Here is a 19,122-nt window from a genome sequence, read left to right as displayed (position 1 = left end):
CTACTTTTTTCGTTGCACTTGTACTACTACTACTACTACTACTACTACTACTACTACTACTACTACCACTGCTACAACTACTACTACTACTACTACTACTACTACTACTACTACTACTACTACTACTACTACTACTACTACTACTACTAATACTAATACTAATACTAATACTACCACTTTAACCACTGCTACTACTCTTACTACTATTGCTAATACGGCTACTTCCGACGTTACTTCATAATTGAATGATGTAAAAATCATTAACATAAATAATTTATGCTGAAAGCGTTAGCTCGGTTAATTAACATAATAAATTAACCGACTTGCACTCGTTAGCATAGCTAATGAGGTGGGCCTAAAAACAAAAAGCGAAGTATCATCTACCAAGCTTTCAAACAACAACATCACCCCTTTAACAAATTCATCGCAACAACAATAGCAACATCAATTAAATCAACAACGACAAACTGGCTACAACAGCTCAACAACAACAGCAACAAAATTTAGTTGAGATAATATATAGCTACAAGAATCAACAACAACGACATCAACAACAAGACTAACAACAACATCAACAACAACAAGACTAACAACAACATCAACAACAACAAGACTAACAACAAGACTAACAACAACAAGACTAACAACAACAACAACAACACTAATAACAACAACGTTAGAACTTAGAAACAAATTCGAAATTACGTGCGTGCCACCAGTCAAATTGTGAACCGGACAGTCGGACCATCGGTCCATTAGTTCACGATTACTCGCTTCGATCGGTTCGGTAATCGATTTGTCGGTTATTTACGATTTCTACTATGTCTTTTTTTCCAATGTAGATTTACATTATCAAACCTTTTTTTTATGAAAAGCAACTTTGTCATTTATAAACGCTAGATAGAGAGAGAAAAAGAGAGAGAGAGAGAGGGAGAGAGAAAGAGAGAATCAAACAAATTGAGTGTAGGAAGAAAATAAGATAGAATATAACAGGTTATAGTCTATTAACCCAATTATAACATTAGTTAATATTTTTTAAATAATTGCTATTTATGTTAGCAAATTCATTATTCCCATTCTTATCATTATTAACTCTTTCTTTTAAAAAATAATTAATTACGTCAATCTACAATCTACTCTTTCATTGTTAAATTTTTATTTTATTATTATTCTTATTATTTAACTCTTATTCCTAATTTTTTAGTTTCTTATTTTCATTCTTGTTTGTATTGCTTTCAGGTTTTCTGCTCTAACTGATTTTTTCTTCATGATATCCTTGGCTAAGTTATAATCTCAGAGAAGGTCTGACATGTTCTAAATTAAATTTTTAAGAAAAAGAATTACATTTTTCTTCCTCCTCTTCCTTTTCCTCTCTCTCTCTCTCTCTCTCTCTCTCTCTCTCTCTTCTATCTTTTTTTCATCTGTTTCTCTCTTTCTTTTTCTCTCTTTCTCTCTCTTTTTTTCACTCATATTTTTTCGTTTTTTTCATTTTTCTGGCTCTTTGTGCTTTCTATCTTTTTCTTCTCCCTCTGTTTCTCTCTCTCTCTCTCTCTCTCTTTATTTTTTTAATTTCCCATGTTCCTTTCACAAGCAAAATTTAATATACAGAATGTTTATTGTGGGTACGGTCTATTTGAAATACTCAGATGAACAAAGGCACGGAATGCCATGTAAATAAAGAGGATTTTGATGGATATTTCTAAGTTGATGGAGTGTGTACGTATAATACTAATACAATACCTCTACACGTTGTACATGCTGTGTTTTATCCACTGACACCTCCCTGGCTAGATAGTCTTGAGGCCTGCTTTTACACGCTCTGATTTCGAACGTGATACCTGGATTAATTTTTCGTAATTTTTCGTAATTTTTCTGAATTGTTTTCTTTTTTTAATCAAATACTTCGCGCCTGTTAGGATTTTAAACATTTATTAGGTAAAAAGAAAAACAAATCAACATACTAACAAAAAAAAATGAAACAACGCAGTTTAATTTAGAAACCATTTGAAAAGACCAGTTGCTGATCTATTTTGGATGGCGTGAGTGAAGGATGTACTACGACCTGACAGGGTCGGGACATGATTCGAACGCTGATGTTCCAAATCTGAGAACTGTCACGCATCAATTTCGTAAGGCGATTGTAGAACTAACGCCTACATGTGCTTGTACGTTGCGTTTTGCGACTGTTATGCTCACAGTAGCACGGTTTGTTTGTTGTTAAGTACATAAAATAGGAAAAAATCCATTCAATCATACCATTCAATCACAGCCAAATCCCAACCAACAAATATTAATTTGGAATTATAAGCTACCCCCGTAGGGGCGTACAGAAATTGCGATTGACCCCGGTATTGCACGGGGTCATCGCGGGGTATTGGGTTTAGTTTTCAACTAGCAATAACCACGCCTCGGATGAACCTCACTGGCTATGGTACTGCCTCTGCGCAAAGCTAACGTCTAATATTTTATCGGAATATATGTACGGCTAATGCAAGTATGTTTAAGGTGTTTATTTAAAATTTTTTTTTTATTTTTTAAAATTTTAAATTTTTACAATAAAAAAATGTTAATTGAGTTTTTTAAATTTTATTTTCAATATAACAAATTTAAAATTAATTAATTAAAATAATTAGAATGTTTTTAATTGTTCGAAAGAGTGCAATTTTTACGACAAGTTAACTCGCCAGGGTTTGATATTTGTGGATCGAGTATTCAAAATCCAATCTACTTTTAAAATGTAAACAAAAACAATGGGTGATACTTCAGAAACGGTAAACGAATAATTTTAATTTAGCTTTTTTTTTACTAGTTTAGTTGAGCATTTCAATTTTTATTACTGAACCTCACTCACTAATTTTATTTATTTATATAGGAATTACCAGCAGTTGCTGACCCGGCAGACGGAAAATGTCTTTTAGGATCGTGGCTGAATAGAAATTTGAAAATTACAATGACGGACGGCCGAACTCTGATTGGCGTCTTCATTTGCACCGACAAAGACTGCAACGTTATACTTGGCTCGTGCTTAGAATACCTCAAACCACCTGGTAACTTATCTGCGTTTTTTCTTACGTTTGCCTGATTTATTTTTTTCTGGTTCGGTTCTGTCCCCAGTTCTAAATCTCTAATAATGCTAATCTAAATGCGATGAATTTAATTTTAATATACTTTTTAATTTAATATTTAATTTCAAACATTGTATTTTACATTTATTTAAAAACAAGATGGCTGTGAAGAAGAGGAAGAACCCCGCATTTTAGGACTTGCCATGATCCCAGGACACCACATCGTTTCAATTTCATTGGACCAGTCGATTCAATAATATTATTTTCTTTTGTAAATATTCTAAATAACTACATTTTATTTTATATCAGTTTGATATTTTTTTCTTAATTTAAAATTTAAATGGTGAATATAAGCCAAAACAAATTAATAAATTTGTCTGTGTCTGTGTTGTAAATGTAAAACTAAACAAAATAGTTATCAAATAGGTGTGTTCTTTATAAATTTTACTTAATAAGTCACCGTGTGTATAAATTCATTGACCAGTAAATAAAATATTCACAGCAATGTAAAACAAAATTTTAAATCATGTAAAAACCAAAAAAGCATGAAAAAAATTACTCAAATTTTACAGAAATTTTTGGCCATTTATTTTCAAGTAGTCCTCTAGCATTCCATATTCCCAGGTCACTTTCCGGTTGTGTATTGTGGGCAGAATCAGTGGCTTTGCAGGTGATATCAATTTGTTTTCTTAACATGTCATCTGACAAAGGTACATCTAACTTCCACAGCGTCCATGCCCATTCTCTGTTCATCTGGGTTTTGGTTTCTGTATAAAGATCAGCTTCCATCCAAGACTGTCCACCATCAACTGAAACATCAACTCTCAAAATTTTCTTACCAGCACCACTTAGAGCATAGCCTTTTACTTCTAAACTTTTTTTATTTTCTAATTTTAAAACAGATCCATTGGCTGGTTGGCATATGGCAGACTGAACGGGGAATTCCAGAACAGCCATTGCTTTTCCTGTGTCACATGTTTCTATGTTTAAAGACGGGTTGAACGTTTTGTAGTCTTTCTGCTGCCATAATGAATCACTCTCCTTCTCACTGACAATGATTTTCTTCAACCACTTTACCTGTCTGGCACCTATGACACCAGGAACAATCACCCGAATTGGATAACCATGATCTAGTGGAATCTCTTTGCCATTCATTTCGAATGCAAGTAGAACTTCTCTATTTGGGTCCAGTGCAATTTCTAATGGTATGGACACCTCATACGGTTTGGATTCTATGTCTGTGTCAGCTCCTTGAAAGATGATATGGCATGCCTTGCTGTCCTCTGTAATGCCTAGGTCCTTAAGAAGATCAGAAAGTTTGATTCCTTTCCATTTAGCAGTGCTGACAGCTCCAGCACTCCACTGCAGACCCTTCACTGGTTTTGTTTCATGCATGGCTGATCTTCTGTTACCTGCACACATGACTGAAGTGGTGATTTCGTGGGGCTTGTATTTCATTTTCAACTCAGACATTGTCAGTGAAATTGATGAATCAAGACCGATGCCTGTTATTTGAAAGTCATCTTCTAATTTTGATTTTTTAGGGACTGGCAGATGATTTCGTACAAAAAATAATTCATTTGGTGTATAAAAACTTTCAACCAATATTTGCAGTGGTGTTTCGGCATTAAATGGTTTTTGAGAATTAACTTTCAAAGCTGGATGTCTTTTTGGCTCATGTGCATAATGATCACCTGACTTAAAAACTTGCATCTCTTCTTCAGGGTGAACATTTCCAATCCTCAGAGATTCCAAAATCTCAAAAACATGTTTATTCAAATGAATACTGTAAAGGTCCCAAAAAGGTTCCACAGAGCCACCAATCGCCATGCTAATCTTTTCATCTCCACCAGGATGCTGTTTGATGAACTTGGTTATGTCATACACACCTTCCTTGAAGATAACCCATATGCCAGTTTCCTCGGAGGTGTGCTCAGCAACCTCATCATATTTGTAATTCGGCAGGTCTGGCCTCCTTGCACCTGCCTCAAAAGGTAGGTCCTCTGCTAATTTTTCTAGACTAGTAACATGATTAGAGTTTGATAAAAATTTCTTCCAACAGTAGAAACCTATAAATAATTGAAAGTAGCACTGATAATTGAATGAATTACTCAATTATTCAACCAAATAATATAGCTGCAAATAAAATTATTTAAAAATACCAAAACAGTTTTTTTAAAAAGATTAAAAAACTTGAAATTTTCCACCTGTTGCACCAGCTGCAGCAAGGCAAACAGCAATTTTACAGTACACTTGTGTCTTGGTTCTCTTATTATCATCGTTTTGATTTGTTTTACTGAAAGAATAACTTGATGACGACCTTACTGAACGTTGATAATCAGAACAAGATCTCCTGTTTGAAACTTTTGCACAGCACCTTCCCACAATTTTTTTTCCAAAAGTTCTGATCATCATCTTTCAAAAAGTTGAATAACTGAATTCATAAATTTAACATTCTGTCAATAAAATAAAGTACATTAAACGAATCATACTGCAAGAAAAAAGTAAATTAGCTTAATTAATTTACATATGAACCACATGTGATGTTTCACACACACACAAGCAATTGCAACTTAAGTTTAACAGTTTAAAGTTCACCAAATGAATCAAATGGAAATAAATATTCAATTTACTACTATTATATCTATAAATAGCACATATAATTAATTCTATATGTAAACCATAGCCAAATGCCTAACTGTAAATGGAGATTTTTCTCAGTACTTTTCATATTATATAATAAATATATTAAAAATATTATTTTGCAATAAATACTATAACGTACAGGCGCATTATTAATAGTTTAAAACATTACTGTTATTTAAATTTCAATGAAATAAATAGAAAAAAATATACCCCATGTTTATAGTATCGACATTATTGAGTACTTAGTAGTACCAGATATGTTTTCAAGTGTACACAAAAAATTCATCCATCCCTGATTGTATACGTGTCTTATCCACTTCCGTTTCTTGATCTTTCATTCATTCCGTCAGCCATTGTAGTTTGTTTTCTTTAAATTAAATGGTCTGCGATTAAAATTAATTATATTTACGGACTCACGGTTTTTGGATTAAGATGGGAAGTTAGTTAATTGTCTGATTTACAAAAAAAAGTTATTTTTGTCACCTAAATTTGTGATTTTCGTAGCATTGCATAAGCCCAGCTGGTTCCACGTCAACATTTGTTGTTCATGTTGATAGATTAACAATTGAAATATAATTTGAAATAAATTAAATTTCCAAAAAAAAAATTTTTTAATGTCTTGATTGTTTTATTCTGAATAAGTTTCAACAATTTTTATTTTTTCAAGTCAAGTTTCTGGAGTTTGTGAAGCCGTTTTGTGCAGTACTACCTGAAGTACAAAAGCCAGAGCGTAAAGTTAGTTTTAATGATCATGGTCTTATGTGTTTGTGTGTAGTCCAGCTATTAAAAATTCTGCCTAATTTGTAAATGTATGTTTTCTGGATTTTGTTAAATACCTTTTTTTTAACTTGAAAGATTCAATTTCGAGAGAAGGTATTATGGACAGCCATTACCCTTTTCATTTTCCTTGTCTGCTGTCAAGTTAGTATTTGTATATGTATGTGTTTGTGTATGTATGTGTGTATGTATATGTTCATGATAAATACGGTTTAGTTACATTTATAAAAGTAAATGTTAGAATAATTATTAAATATTTAATAAATAAGGATTGGTTATTATATATAAATGAGGGTTAAGGTTTTATTATTTATTTATTTGTTTTAACATTTACCTTGAAAATTTCGAAAATAGATCCCTCTCTTTGGTATCATGTCTTCAGACTCCGCTGATCCATTCTACTGGATGAGAGTCATTCTGGCCTCAAATAGAGGCAAGCTTTTCTCATATTTTTTTCTTAAATTAGATAACTTATTTTGATAACAATTAACCCAACTTGTTGACTTTCTTTCCCTAATGTTAGGAACACTAATGGAGTTAGGTATTTCACCGATTGTCACATCTGGTCTCATTATGCAGCTCTTGGCTGGTGTGAAGATCATTGAAGTTGGTGACACCCCAAAGGATAGAGCACTGTTCAATGGGGCTCAGAAATGTTGGTTTCATTTTTTGTTTATTTGCATCAATCTTTGATTTTACCACTCTTTGTTTGCTTGTAAGATTCATTTCTTTTTTGTATTATTACATTGTTAATTTTGTTTATTTGCTAAGAAATTCAATTTTTAGGTTTCTAATTTTATGTATTTTTTCCAAATACATTAGAATTATTTAATCATGTAAATACTATCAACTTCTCAGTATTTGGCATGGTTATAACGGTCGGCCAGGCCATAGTGTACGTGATGACGGGAATGTATGGAGCGCCATCCGACATTGGGGCCGGGGTCTGCCTAATCATCATCATCCAGTTATTCGTGGCCGGCGTCATTGTCCTACTGTTGGATGAACTCTTACAGAAAGGTTATGGCCTTGGCTCCGGTATCTCCCTGTTCATTGCCACAAATATTTGTGAGACGATTGTCTGGAAGGCATTCAGTCCAACCACTGTTAACACTGGCAGAGGTTTGTTGTATGCTTTGCTCTGATTCAATTCCTTTTACAGTGTGGGAAAATTCAAAAATTTGTACCAGTTATGAGAATTTTTTGAGTGATCAAGTTGTTCAACAGTACTGCAACACTCATTGCACTATTTTAAGCTCACCATTTATTAGTTCATCATCACATGCACAAAACACTCGCACATTTATGCAGTTAATTGTAGACATGCACGTTTATACAATCACATATGCATACACACACATACACATTTACACTATCACAATAATACAGGCACGGAATTTGAAGGTGCGGTTATTGCCCTGTTCCATTTGTTGGCCACCCGTCAGGACAAGGTGAGGGGGTTGAGGGAGGCATTCTACAGGCAGAACCTTCCGAACTTGATGAATCTACTGGCTACTGTTTTCGTGTTTGGTGTCGTTATATATTTCCAGGTTTGTTCTGCTTTCTGCCTAATAGCAATTTTTTATTTGACTACACTTTGATCATAACCTAAATTTAACACTCTATATTTATACTGCCATTCTGATTCTTGACTCCTCCCACTGCACAGGGCTTCCGAGTGGATCTACCAATCAAATCATCTCGTTACAGAGGGCAGTACAGTAGCTATCCAATCAAGTTGTTCTACACATCCAACATACCTATCATTCTTCAGAGTGCTCTTGTCTCTAATCTTTACATCATTTCTCAAGTTTGTTGTGGGAGAGGAGAGATAAGAGAGATAGATATTTAAATGAATTGGTGATAGTTCAGCGAATAGAAAGTTGAATGTGAATCATGTACTTTATTGGAGAAACTTGATGGTGTACTGTATACATCACTCCTAGTTATTGTTTTAGTTTATTATTATCATTTTATTCTTCAGATGCTCTCTGCAAAGTTCAGTGGTAACTTCATCATCAACTTGTTGGGCGTTTGGGGGGTGGGTATTTTTTTAATTCCTCTATTTTTACTTATTACAATTTTTTTCATTGTGTGTAAATACTTTAGAACCTTTGTCTAAAGAGCAAAATTTTAAATAATTCCACATAGGACGTCGGGGGTGGTGGACCAGCCCGTAGCTACCCTATCGGAGGTTTGTGCTACTACTTGTCACCCCCTGAAACGTTGCAGCACGTACTGGAAGACCCTCTGCACGCCATACTCTACATTGCATTCATGCTGGGCTCTTGCGCCTTCTTCTCCAAGACATGGATTGATGTATCCGGTTCCAGTGCTAAAGACGTGAGTCTGTGTTGTTGTGCGCTTGTTGCTGCTTGCCTGACTGCTTTTATGTTACTACTACAATAATTTAATTTAATCTCTCTCTGTTGACCAACAGGTGGCCAAACAATTGAAAGACCAGCAGATGATAATGAGAGGTCACAGGGAAGCATCCATGATTCACGAGCTTAACAGGTGGGGCTAACCTTTATAAAATGTACCTTTGACACTTACTGACTTTTTGTACTTACGTGTGTGTTTGCTTACTAACACGCCTAGTTGTATATACTGTTCTGCTTCAACCATTGTATGTGTGCGTGTAAATTGACAGTTGATTAATTTACTCGACCTAGGTACATCCCTACCGCTGCTGCGTTTGGTGGCCTGTGCATCGGCGCACTGTCTGTTATGGCAGATTTTATGGGTTAGTGTCGGTTTGAATTTTTTATTTTTAAATGTTTATCTATCTATCTAACTCATTATATATATGTATCAATTTTTCTACTCGCCAAACTAAATTGTTAATCACGCATTTATCTTACTATTTAAATATGTCTATCTAACTATCTATCCATCCATCTCTTTATCCATCCATCTCCTGGTTCATCCACCTATCTAATGTTTTCATTTATTCGTTCGTTCATTCATTCTTTCATCCAACCAACCGCCCATCCCCCCAGGTGCTATCGGTAGTGGCACGGGTATCCTTCTAGCTGTCACCATCATCTACCAGTACTTTGAAATATTCGTTAAAGAGCAGAGCGAAGGAATGGGATCGCTATTCTTCTAATTGATTGAATGATTGATTGATTGAGTTGGGCGATTGGTTTAGTCGAGTGATTGATGTATTATTAGTAAATCTATATAACAGTTGGTCGGTTGGTGGGTTGATTGATTGATTAATTAATTATTTGATTAGTTGATTGATTGTTTAGTTGGTCAGTTTGGTTTACTGTATTTTGAATTGTTGATTGATTGTTGAACAGATTTGTCTTATTATTGTCATTCATTCATTTTTATTGATGTAACCGTAGATTAGTATGAATAAATGATAGTATGTTATGATGCCATTAACGCTTGCATGTTCGTTTGTACGTATATTAATGTTTTTTCGTTTGTTGTATGTACGTTTCTTTCTTTCTTTCTCTCTCTCTCTCTCTCTCTCTCTCTCTCTCTCTCTCTCTCTCTCTCTCTCTCTCTCTATCTCTATCTCTCTCTCTTTCTATCTATCTGTCTCTCTCCACACACACTTGTGTATTTATGTTTATGTTTAATGAATAATGTAAATACACTATGACGAGTAAGTTTCATTAATGATTATTATTACTGTTTGTTGATATAATTGTTTATTTTGTTGTCGTTGTTATTAGTGGTCTTATTATTATTATTATTCATGTTATTATTTAGCAGAATGTTTAAGATTTTAAATTGATTTGTTAATAATTTCATGATTATTATTATTATTTATTTACTGGTATATATAATTTTTGTTATTTATTTATTATGATTGTTATTCGCCGATAATATTTAGAATAATAATGTTCTGATCAGTAATTTCTTTGTGTGGTTTTGACAATTCAAATCAACAAAAAGGCTAAATAAATAAACTATAACGTGAATTACAACGTAGGAATTGTAGGTGACTACATCCAAAGAACGAAAGATCATTTATACAACAAGACGCAATAGATATGTGTGCTCGCGAGAAAGTTACGTCAACATAGACACGAAACAATTGATTGTTTATTTTCAAATATGTGACGTCATATTTTTCGTTCAATTTTATTTTTAAAGTTATTAGAATTTTTTTTTCTTCCAAGTTTATATTATTATGGGCTAGGGTTGTTTATGGTGAAAATTGTTTTTATATGTGCAAATGGATGTTTGTGTGTGTATATGTGTATGTATATACAATAGTATGTAATGTATACTATGTGTGTGTTTGTATGTACGTATATTCATGTATGTGAATTTAAATACAATTTTAATTAATTAACAAGTAAATAAATAAAAGTAGCACAATACACTTGCAACAAACGATATATATGTAGCTTATATGTACGTACACTCGTTTGTCTGTCTGCGTGTATGTGTGTGTGTGTGTGTAGATATAAATAAATGAATATATATATATATATATATTGTTAGTGTTGAATATCATTTTCTTATTAGTTATTAATTATAATGTTACGTCTTAGCATAAACTTATATGTATGTGTGTGTCTGTGTGTGTGTGTGTGTGTGCGTGTGTACATATAGTCTTTATTCAGACATAGCCATTTTCTTTTATTTCTTCGATTGTCTCAATTGCCTAAATCATTTTATCTCTATATTTTCGTTTATATATGCGAATTTTTCAAAGTTTAATTGGCCATATGACGAGGAAATATATATAATTTTTTCTGTGTGTTTGCATGTGTTTGTATGTCTGTGTATGTGGGTGTGTAAGTGTTTGTGTACGTGTTTGTTTTGTTTATATAGGTTGTTACCTCTGTTCGTTGATGAAATGTTTCAAATATTTTCAGAGATGTACGGTGCGAAAATAAAATTTTAAAATTAATATGTCGGCGAATTGGTTTCGTTTAATTATTTCAATAGATAAATAATATGATTTAATGATAAATAAAAAATTATTTTCTGGCGTTTTGTCATCATCATTATTATTATTATTTCGTAAACAGAGCATTTTACACCAAACTAGCAATATCTTAAACATCATAATTAGAAACATCCAAACGATACGATATCTCAATTCATAATTAACTCAAGGTATCAAAATAATAAACTGAATTAATAGTTTAAATAATAATTTAAAATCATTACCCTCCATTATGGCTGGTACGGACGACGATTTTAAACTAATCTTTCAGGATATCGATAAGAAGAAATTGGGCTTTATAACTATAAAAGAACTTCTACTCACTCTTAAAAATTATGGCTATAAATGTTTTGGATCGTCGGTCTGTCCTTATAATTAGTGATTAATTTTTATAGAAACTTGTATAATTTACTTTTCTGACTTTAATAAGCCTAATTTTCTTAGCTCTAACTTAGTTTGGATGAATTTAAATTGCTATTTTAAACGTGCTGCTATCAATAAATGTTTTATAAGTGAATATAATGCAATAATCTAGGGGTGGGCAAAACACGGCCCCATGCGGCCCGCAAGGCCTTGTTCGCCAAAAAAAGTTCGTCAGCCAGACGTTATGACCAAAATATTAAAAAATTCTCTCCCAGATCGAAAAAATTTGCTATTTAGGTATATATGCGATCCTTCAAATGTAAAATAGTTCTCAATGCTGCTCTCAGCAAAGTTTGCCCACCCCTGTAATTATTATATCTATGATTTCTACGCATATGTACATGTTTCTTGATTTTAAAGTTAATTTTGGTAAGCTAAACTCTTCATAATCCGTAAAGTTTTTGAAGTCAAATTAAATTTCTTGCTAAGGATTGTTTCGAAAGAAGTGGTCTGCCTGACGATAAGAAGTTGGACATGCAGGCTTACCTGGATTTCATGGCAAAGGGGCCTCCAGTAGTTCACAAGTTTTTAATTTTTTTATATTTTTCTTTTCAATTCTCAACAAATTGACAATTTAATGATTTGTTAATATTCTCTTTAATTAATAAAATAATTTTTAACACAACTCTTCATAAATATCATTAGATAAAAACTACACTTAATTTGGATATCATTCTTATAACAGTGTAGGCATTAATTTCCACGTCATAAAATTACAAAATAGCAGACCAACTTCAACGAATAAAACTTCCCACAAACGCCAGGATTGCAATGATGAGAAGAGTTTTCAACAAATTGGACAGCGACAGAGATGGCGTTTTGACGAAGAATGAACTGAGAGAAGCTTCGAGTGTCATGGGCGGCAAGTTGTCGGCTGGCGAAATTGACAAACTTATGCTGCTTATGGACAAGGTCATATATGTGCATGTTTTTAGTTTTCTTTATCCAAGACATCATCTTTCCGCCAATTCCAATTATGCATTTTCAACTAGTTTTTTCCATTTATGTTAAATGGTGATAGGTTTTTCAATGTGTGCATTTTATCAGAATTATTAAAGTAATTTAAAGGCATTTGCATATTATTATTGAAGGTAGGCTATTATGGTGTGAAACCATAAATCTAAAAATATTTACCAAATTAACCATTTTTCTTTCTTTTCTTAGAACGAGAACAACGTGGTTGAGATTGAAGAATTCATCTCGGCATTCTTCGAATACGATATACTGAAAAGAGAAGCCGAAAGTTAAATAATTAATGTTAATTAACTAAATGAAATAAAAAATAATAATTAATTGAGAAGGAAAAAAACAACTTGCTTAATTTACTTTAATCAATTTCTTTGCTACGTATACATTATGATTGAAATGTTTATCAATGTTAGAGACAAAACAACAATATATTTTTTAAAAAATGTGCAAACATTGAAACGGCCGCTATGTGCTATAAAACAAAATTCTAAATTGCCCTAACAGCCACGTGAATAAAATCAGATAATAGTATTAATAAAAAACGAATGATAAGTGATACTGATAAAACATGGATGACCAATTCATATACACAGAAATTTTTATGCAAGCTGACAAAAATAAGGACGGTTTCCTTACATTTGAAGAACTTTACGAGCAAATGAAAAAATTTGGCTACAAAGACGAAGAGCTTAAGTTTAAAGTTAGTATAACATAGAACTACTTTTAAACAGGGCCCAATTTAGAGGCAGCAAGTGGACCTGTTGTCTCGGAGTCTGCCCAAGAAATAGGGTCTTCACAAGGCTTCCCCCTAATAAATTGTACAGAACATCGTAAACATCGTGTTCTTGTATTGTATGTACCTATATTATATGTTCTTGTGTGATATTATTATCCATTCATTGTTATTCAATTTTCTGGAACAATCGTTCACACTTTAATCACATTTATTCATAGTTGATTTTCATTTATTTATTTTAGATTATGATTTTAGTTTGTTGATAGCTTATTTTTATCAATTCCTATCCAGGACCATCTTGAAAAATTTTCCCAGAGAGACGACAAAAAGTTGACGAAAAATGAATTCCTAGAAGCCATGCACAAGGCTCCACACATCTTACACGAGTAAATTTAAACATTATCGATAGAACCGGTATATCGTTTCGTATCGAATATCGTTTCTAAATAATTAAAAATAGCGAGACGCAGATTTCTCATCGATACGAAATCAAGTGTTCATTGCATTGAGTGTTAAGACGTATTGGACGCGCCATTATAACTTATATTACAACAATTATTCATATTTAATTATTTATTATTCATATTTAATTATAACTAAAAATTATAATAATTATCTTAAAAAATAATTAATCAGAGCAGCGGAATTACGAAGACGATTCTACCAGCTCGACTTGAACAAGGACGGCATGTTAGATAAGAAGGAAATGGAAAAAGTTTTGGGCTGCCTAGGTGAACGTGTAACCGTAGTTGAACTCGATCTACTTATGAAGAAATTCGACAAGGTATATTTCAATTTTTGTCGTAACTATAAACTACTTGTGTGTATGTATGTATGTGTGTGTTGTGTGTGTGTTGTGTGTTTGTATGTGTGAGTGTGTGTGTGTGTGTGGTTGAGGTGACAGAAACACACATTTACGACACACACACACACACGCACGCACACACGCACAACACACGCACAACTATAATTATTTAGGATGGAAACAACAAGATATCATTTGAGGAGTTCATATGTACTTTCATGATGATGAAGTATAAAAAGAAATAAGACGCCATAACGCTATAAGGTAAATAAGTATGAATAATATTTACTGATGAAATGTATAACACGGCTTTCTTGTAAGAACTTTACTGTGTAAGAAATTTATCCCATCTCATTCATGTTATACAGAATGCGACATTAAAAAAATAAAAGTTATTATATATATTTTTACTTATTAAAAACTAATAAAACTCAAAGCAAGATTTTGAAAACAAATAGAGATTTAGAAACAACAGATCTATGAAAAAAATGAAGATATAAAGATAAATGACTAAAACAAAAAGACAAACTTTTGTAACATCTTCACAATGGGTAGAAATAATACAAATAAATAACGAGCAATGGCAAACAGTAAGATGACGACGACGACGATAACGATAATAATGTTGGTCATTCAGGCATGACATAATTTGAGTGTATGTATGTATGTATGTATGTATGTATGTATGTATGTATGTATGTATGTATGTATGTGTGTGTGTGTGTGTGTGTGTGTGTATGTATGTGTGTGTGTGTGTATGTATGTAGGTGTGTGTGTGTGTGTGTGTGTGCGTTTGTATACAAAATATTAGCAGTGTATAATAACAACATAGGTAGCTATATACGTGATTAATTGTTTACATAGAAGTCAAAACAAAAACATCGAAGACAATTATGTTATTGTAATGCAATGACGTCATTATCGTTAACCTACAAAAACAAGAATAAATAAAAACAATGATAACCATTATTACATAATAGTAGTAATAATAAAAGTAGCATGGATAGTAATAGTAGGAATCAACAAGCATTGTATAAGTGCAAATAAAAGCTGTGACGTTGATTAAAGGTAGGAATTAAATATGAATGTATGGTGCCTAATAAATAGAATTTAGACTGGATATTTATTAATTCATTCATTCATCCATTCATGCATCCATTTGTTCATTCATTCATTCGTTCATCCGTCGATCCATCTGTCTATTTATGCATACATCCAACCGACCATCTATCTATCCATTCATTCATTTATTCATCATTCATTCATCATTCATTCATTCTTTCATTTATTTATTCATTCATTCATCAATATATCTATTCATTCATCAATTCGTTCATTCATTTGTTTGTTCTTTCATTTATTCCTTCTTTCTTTCCGTCGTTCGTTCGTTCTTTCGTTCATTCATTCAATCATTCCTTTATTATTTTTATGGATGAATGATTTCCAAAATTTATTTCCTCATTTCAATGAAAGCCTGTATGAACTCTTCTGTATCAACCGTGTCTGAGTTATCCTGTAAGATTTTTTTTAAAAACTAACAAGCAAGTTCAACGGTAGTTTAAACCATCTAAGCATCAGCATTATCGTAATAATTATAATTAATATCGTAATTATTATTAGTTTACATATAAATTATTCATATATATATATATATATATATATATATATATATATAAATTATTATAATTAAATGTAAATGTTACAACCAAAGGACCTTGACCTTATCAATGATTGACATGAGTATGGCCGTGTCCTCGTCGTTGAATTTGTCGCCCAGCATGGCGGTTGCATTCTGCAGCTCCTTCTTGTCCAGTGTCCCATTCCCGTTCTTGTCGAACTTCGCAAACACTCTTCTCATCAGTGCAACTCTTGAGTTTAATGAGAGAGAAAGAGATAGTTTGAGAGAGAGAGAGAGAGAGAGAGAGAGAGAGAGAGAGAGATAAAAAAAAGATATTTTAAACAAAAAGACCGAGTAACTTGGTTGGCGAGGTTAGAATGATGCAATTTCATTTACTAAGTTACCTCTAAGCTCTATGACATGTTATGCCTGTGCTGGTGTGTTTATATACACACATGCACGTGTGTGTGTGTGGTGGTGTGTATGTGTGTGTGTACGTACGTTTGTATGTAACCGTGAAAATCTTAACCTGTGGACATGGGGTGGTGCCTTGGACATGGAGGTTATGAACTCTTCCAGGTTCAACTTTTTGTCTTTTGAGGTGTCGGCAGTAGCAAAGTAACTCTGGAATTTATTTATTAAACGTTTAGTAATTAAATGTTTAATAAATAAATGTCAGCAGATTGAATTTTTAATATTATTTAACGGAATAATTTTAGCATTGAATGGCATTAATTTATGAATGATTTTGAAAATATTTAGAAGTGCGAGAAATTAATAAAAACAGACCCGGATTGTCAGCCCATTTGTAATCGAATGTTTGAAAAAATGACGTCACTAACTTTAAGTACGTCATCAGTTCCTCTGTAGCCCAACTTCCTCATTTCGTCGAACAGTTCGTTCAGAGTTAGGTGGCCGCTGTTATCTTTGTCGGCCAGTTTGAACAATTGAATAAAATCATCTCGACTTGCCATTTTCGTGCCTTTTTTATTCTGAAAGGATAAAAACTCAAAATGTAAACCATTTTTTTAAATAGATTCGATAATTCACTATAAACTTAATCAACTAACTGGCAGTATCTCTTTAAATAAGACGAACGGTGCTACGAATATCTCACGAACCTCGATCAATACAAGGTGTCCTGAAACACGCAAGTTTTAACGGCTCTTTCCATTCCATTATATATTCATAATATATATACATGTGTGCGTATATATGTGTGTATATATATATATATATATAATATATTATAAGTTTTATACAAATACACAGAACTGCCTAAATACATGTGGTAAATAAGGTTTATGTTGTGCTAGTGCGTATAGAACAAGGAAGAGAGAGAAAGAGAGAAAAAGAGAGAGAGAAAGAAAGAGAGAAAAAAAATGTGAGAAATGCTGACACAAATATATATGGCTACTTGCGTTATGTGTTTTTTCTCTGTAGTATATGAAGTAAGAATAAATTTATATACGCACATAGCATACAATATTGTCGTAGTGCTAAAACACACACACATACACACACACACACACACCAAACACACACACACACATATAAATATATTAATATTAAAGTATAAACTTGGTACACTATAACATGCATGGTTGGTGGTAAACATGTGTTTTACCGTGTGTATATTATACAAAAGTAGTTTTAGGTATTTGGGGTATAAGTTCATTGCGTAGAGTCGTCTGTGTGAGTCATCATGTCTTTCGAATGTGAATGTAAATCATTAGAATTGTCTAATAACAACGCGTAAATAACAATTTTCAATGCTATCTAAATGTTTAGCAATAATTGTGGAGAATGATTGTCATAGTTTTTCAGCTAAAATAAACTGAACGCCGTGAATATATGTATGTACTTATTTGTAAAATAAACTAGTAAATTCATCTGTAACGATCATCAAAATCTAATGAAATGACTTTTTCATTTGAAGTTATCTTTCTTCTAAACTTTATGCTACATTCATCCATCTGTAAATTTATAATGAAACACTTGGGAAAAGCTAGCAAACGTTCGTTTTTAAGCTATTATAGAAAAATAAAAGGTATGGTAAATTATATATATTTAGGAAACAATAAATAATTTTAGGTTTATAATGATATTTGGTAATAATTGTGAGTTGGTTAAGTCAGGGCTAAAGACATTAATATATATAAATATAAATTATATATATATATATGCAATCCATGGTTATGGGACATTTGTTGAACGAAAGTTTGCTGACTATAGGCAAGTAGAGAAACATTAAAATTATTTTTTTAATCTTCCATTAGGTTTATTTTACAAAAAATAGATAGAGTAATTAGAAATGATCTGATAAGTATATATGTCATGCAATTGTTTCTAAACCATAGAGTATAAGGATTAGAAAAAAAGAAAAATTAAAGGCCCATATGTTGTGGCGTTTAGATTTATCAACATGAGAAATTTTTCAATCGAACAGATGACGGGGTGTAAAAATTAAAAAAAATGTCTTTACACAGTTTGAGCTAGTCATATTTTCATCCATTAAAAATAATAAATTTAAAATGTCATCTAATCGAACTAGTCAATTTTACAAGAGCAAAACTAATTGCACCGAAAAATCTGCCAGACGAAGTAGAAGTACTTGTTGCACTGTAAAAACAAAAAATGCTGTTCCTAATTTGCCTAATTGTACTTTAAACTGCACTAATAATAAAAAAACTAATGCTGAAAGATATCATGTTACTGATTTTCAATGTAATTCTCGTTGTTGTACGCTAACTACTAACTACACATCATCATCTTGTGGGGAAAAAGGTAGCAAATGTTGCTACTGCTGCTGCAGTCAAGATGGAGCAGGATGTCTGGAGGGTGGAGGTGCTTGTGCTCTGGCCGACGTGAGATTCATTTTCAGTCCAGATTTTTAGTTTTTTTTATATCTAAATCCAATATATCTCATTTATAACATTTAAAATTTAATTACACTCCCTACATTTATTAATGATTTTTTATTAAAACCAAAGTTCCAATTTATTTTAAATTTTTTCAGGCTCAGCAAAAAAAATCTAGAAGCAACTTTGTGAAGGCATTTAAGAACAAATTATTATCAATGACAAAATCAGAAAAATTTAGATCAAAAACTAATCTAAATGATTTAGAAACAGCTGACAGACATCACAACAATATAGAAAG

At 32.3% G+C, this 19,122-nt stretch overlaps 6 protein-coding genes across 6 annotated transcripts; 4 read left to right on the top strand and 2 right to left on the bottom strand.

Moving 5' to 3' along the window:
* Window positions 1–2,872: 2,872 nt before the first annotated feature.
* HELRODRAFT_68492 (hypothetical protein) lies at window positions 2,873–3,322 on the top strand (the record flags this gene model as incomplete). Its single annotated transcript, XM_009026991.1, has 2 exons — window positions 2,873–3,047; window positions 3,225–3,322. Coding segments are annotated over 2 exons (273 nt in total), but the record flags the coding sequence as incomplete, so codon positions are not given.
* A 298-nt stretch (window positions 3,323–3,620) lies between these two features.
* Window positions 3,621–5,480, bottom strand: HELRODRAFT_163202 (hypothetical protein; the record flags this gene model as incomplete). The annotated part of the gene is made up of 2 exons (XM_009027147.1): window positions 3,621–5,134; window positions 5,273–5,480. The coding sequence occupies 2 exons, from the start codon at window positions 5,478–5,480 to the stop codon at window positions 3,621–3,623; spliced, it is 1,722 nt and encodes a 573-aa protein (XP_009025395.1).
* Window positions 5,481–6,060: 580 nt separating this feature from the next.
* On the top strand, window positions 6,061–10,168 carry HELRODRAFT_186523 (hypothetical protein). The gene is made up of 15 exons (XM_009027146.1): window positions 6,061–6,150; window positions 6,379–6,446; window positions 6,567–6,632; window positions 6,843–6,921; window positions 7,012–7,143; window positions 7,347–7,610; window positions 7,878–8,038; window positions 8,158–8,297; window positions 8,472–8,529; window positions 8,640–8,831; window positions 8,929–9,005; window positions 9,164–9,234; window positions 9,491–9,704; window positions 9,741–9,925; window positions 10,070–10,168. Exons 1-13 carry the CDS (start codon window positions 6,144–6,146, stop codon window positions 9,598–9,600), a joined length of 1,425 nt encoding a protein of 474 aa, XP_009025394.1. The 5' UTR covers window positions 6,061–6,143; the 3' UTR covers window positions 9,601–9,704; window positions 9,741–9,925; window positions 10,070–10,168.
* A 1,473-nt stretch (window positions 10,169–11,641) lies between these two features.
* Window positions 11,642–13,080, top strand: HELRODRAFT_163200 (hypothetical protein; the record flags this gene model as incomplete). Its single annotated transcript, XM_009027145.1, has 5 exons — window positions 11,642–11,770; window positions 12,070–12,123; window positions 12,262–12,356; window positions 12,597–12,744; window positions 12,997–13,080. 5 exons carry the CDS (start codon window positions 11,642–11,644, stop codon window positions 13,078–13,080), a joined length of 510 nt encoding a protein of 169 aa, XP_009025393.1.
* Window positions 13,081–13,369: 289 nt separating this feature from the next.
* HELRODRAFT_189136 (hypothetical protein) lies at window positions 13,370–15,353 on the top strand (the record flags this gene model as incomplete). Its single annotated transcript, XM_009027144.1, has 4 exons — window positions 13,370–13,501; window positions 13,829–13,923; window positions 14,174–14,321; window positions 14,801–15,353. The coding sequence occupies 4 exons, from the start codon at window positions 13,370–13,372 to the stop codon at window positions 14,840–14,842; spliced, it is 417 nt and encodes a 138-aa protein (XP_009025392.1). The 3' UTR covers window positions 14,843–15,353.
* HELRODRAFT_185069 (hypothetical protein) lies at window positions 15,323–17,086 on the bottom strand. The gene is given in 7 exon segments (XM_009027143.1): window positions 15,323–15,608; window positions 15,630–15,855; window positions 16,063–16,210; window positions 16,490–16,584; window positions 16,803–16,949; window positions 17,011–17,014; window positions 17,031–17,086. 4 exon segments carry the CDS (start codon window positions 16,932–16,934, stop codon window positions 15,793–15,795), a joined length of 438 nt encoding a protein of 145 aa, XP_009025391.1. The 5' UTR covers window positions 16,935–16,949; window positions 17,011–17,014; window positions 17,031–17,086; the 3' UTR covers window positions 15,323–15,608; window positions 15,630–15,792.
* Window positions 17,087–19,122: the final 2,036 nt, after the last annotated feature.

This window comes from Helobdella robusta (genome assembly GCF_000326865.2).
Source record: "Helobdella robusta unplaced genomic scaffold HELROscaffold_5, whole genome shotgun sequence".
Taxonomy (NCBI): Eukaryota; Metazoa; Annelida; class Clitellata; order Rhynchobdellida; family Glossiphoniidae; genus Helobdella; species Helobdella robusta.
This window is presented reverse-complemented; position numbering and strand designations above follow the sequence as displayed.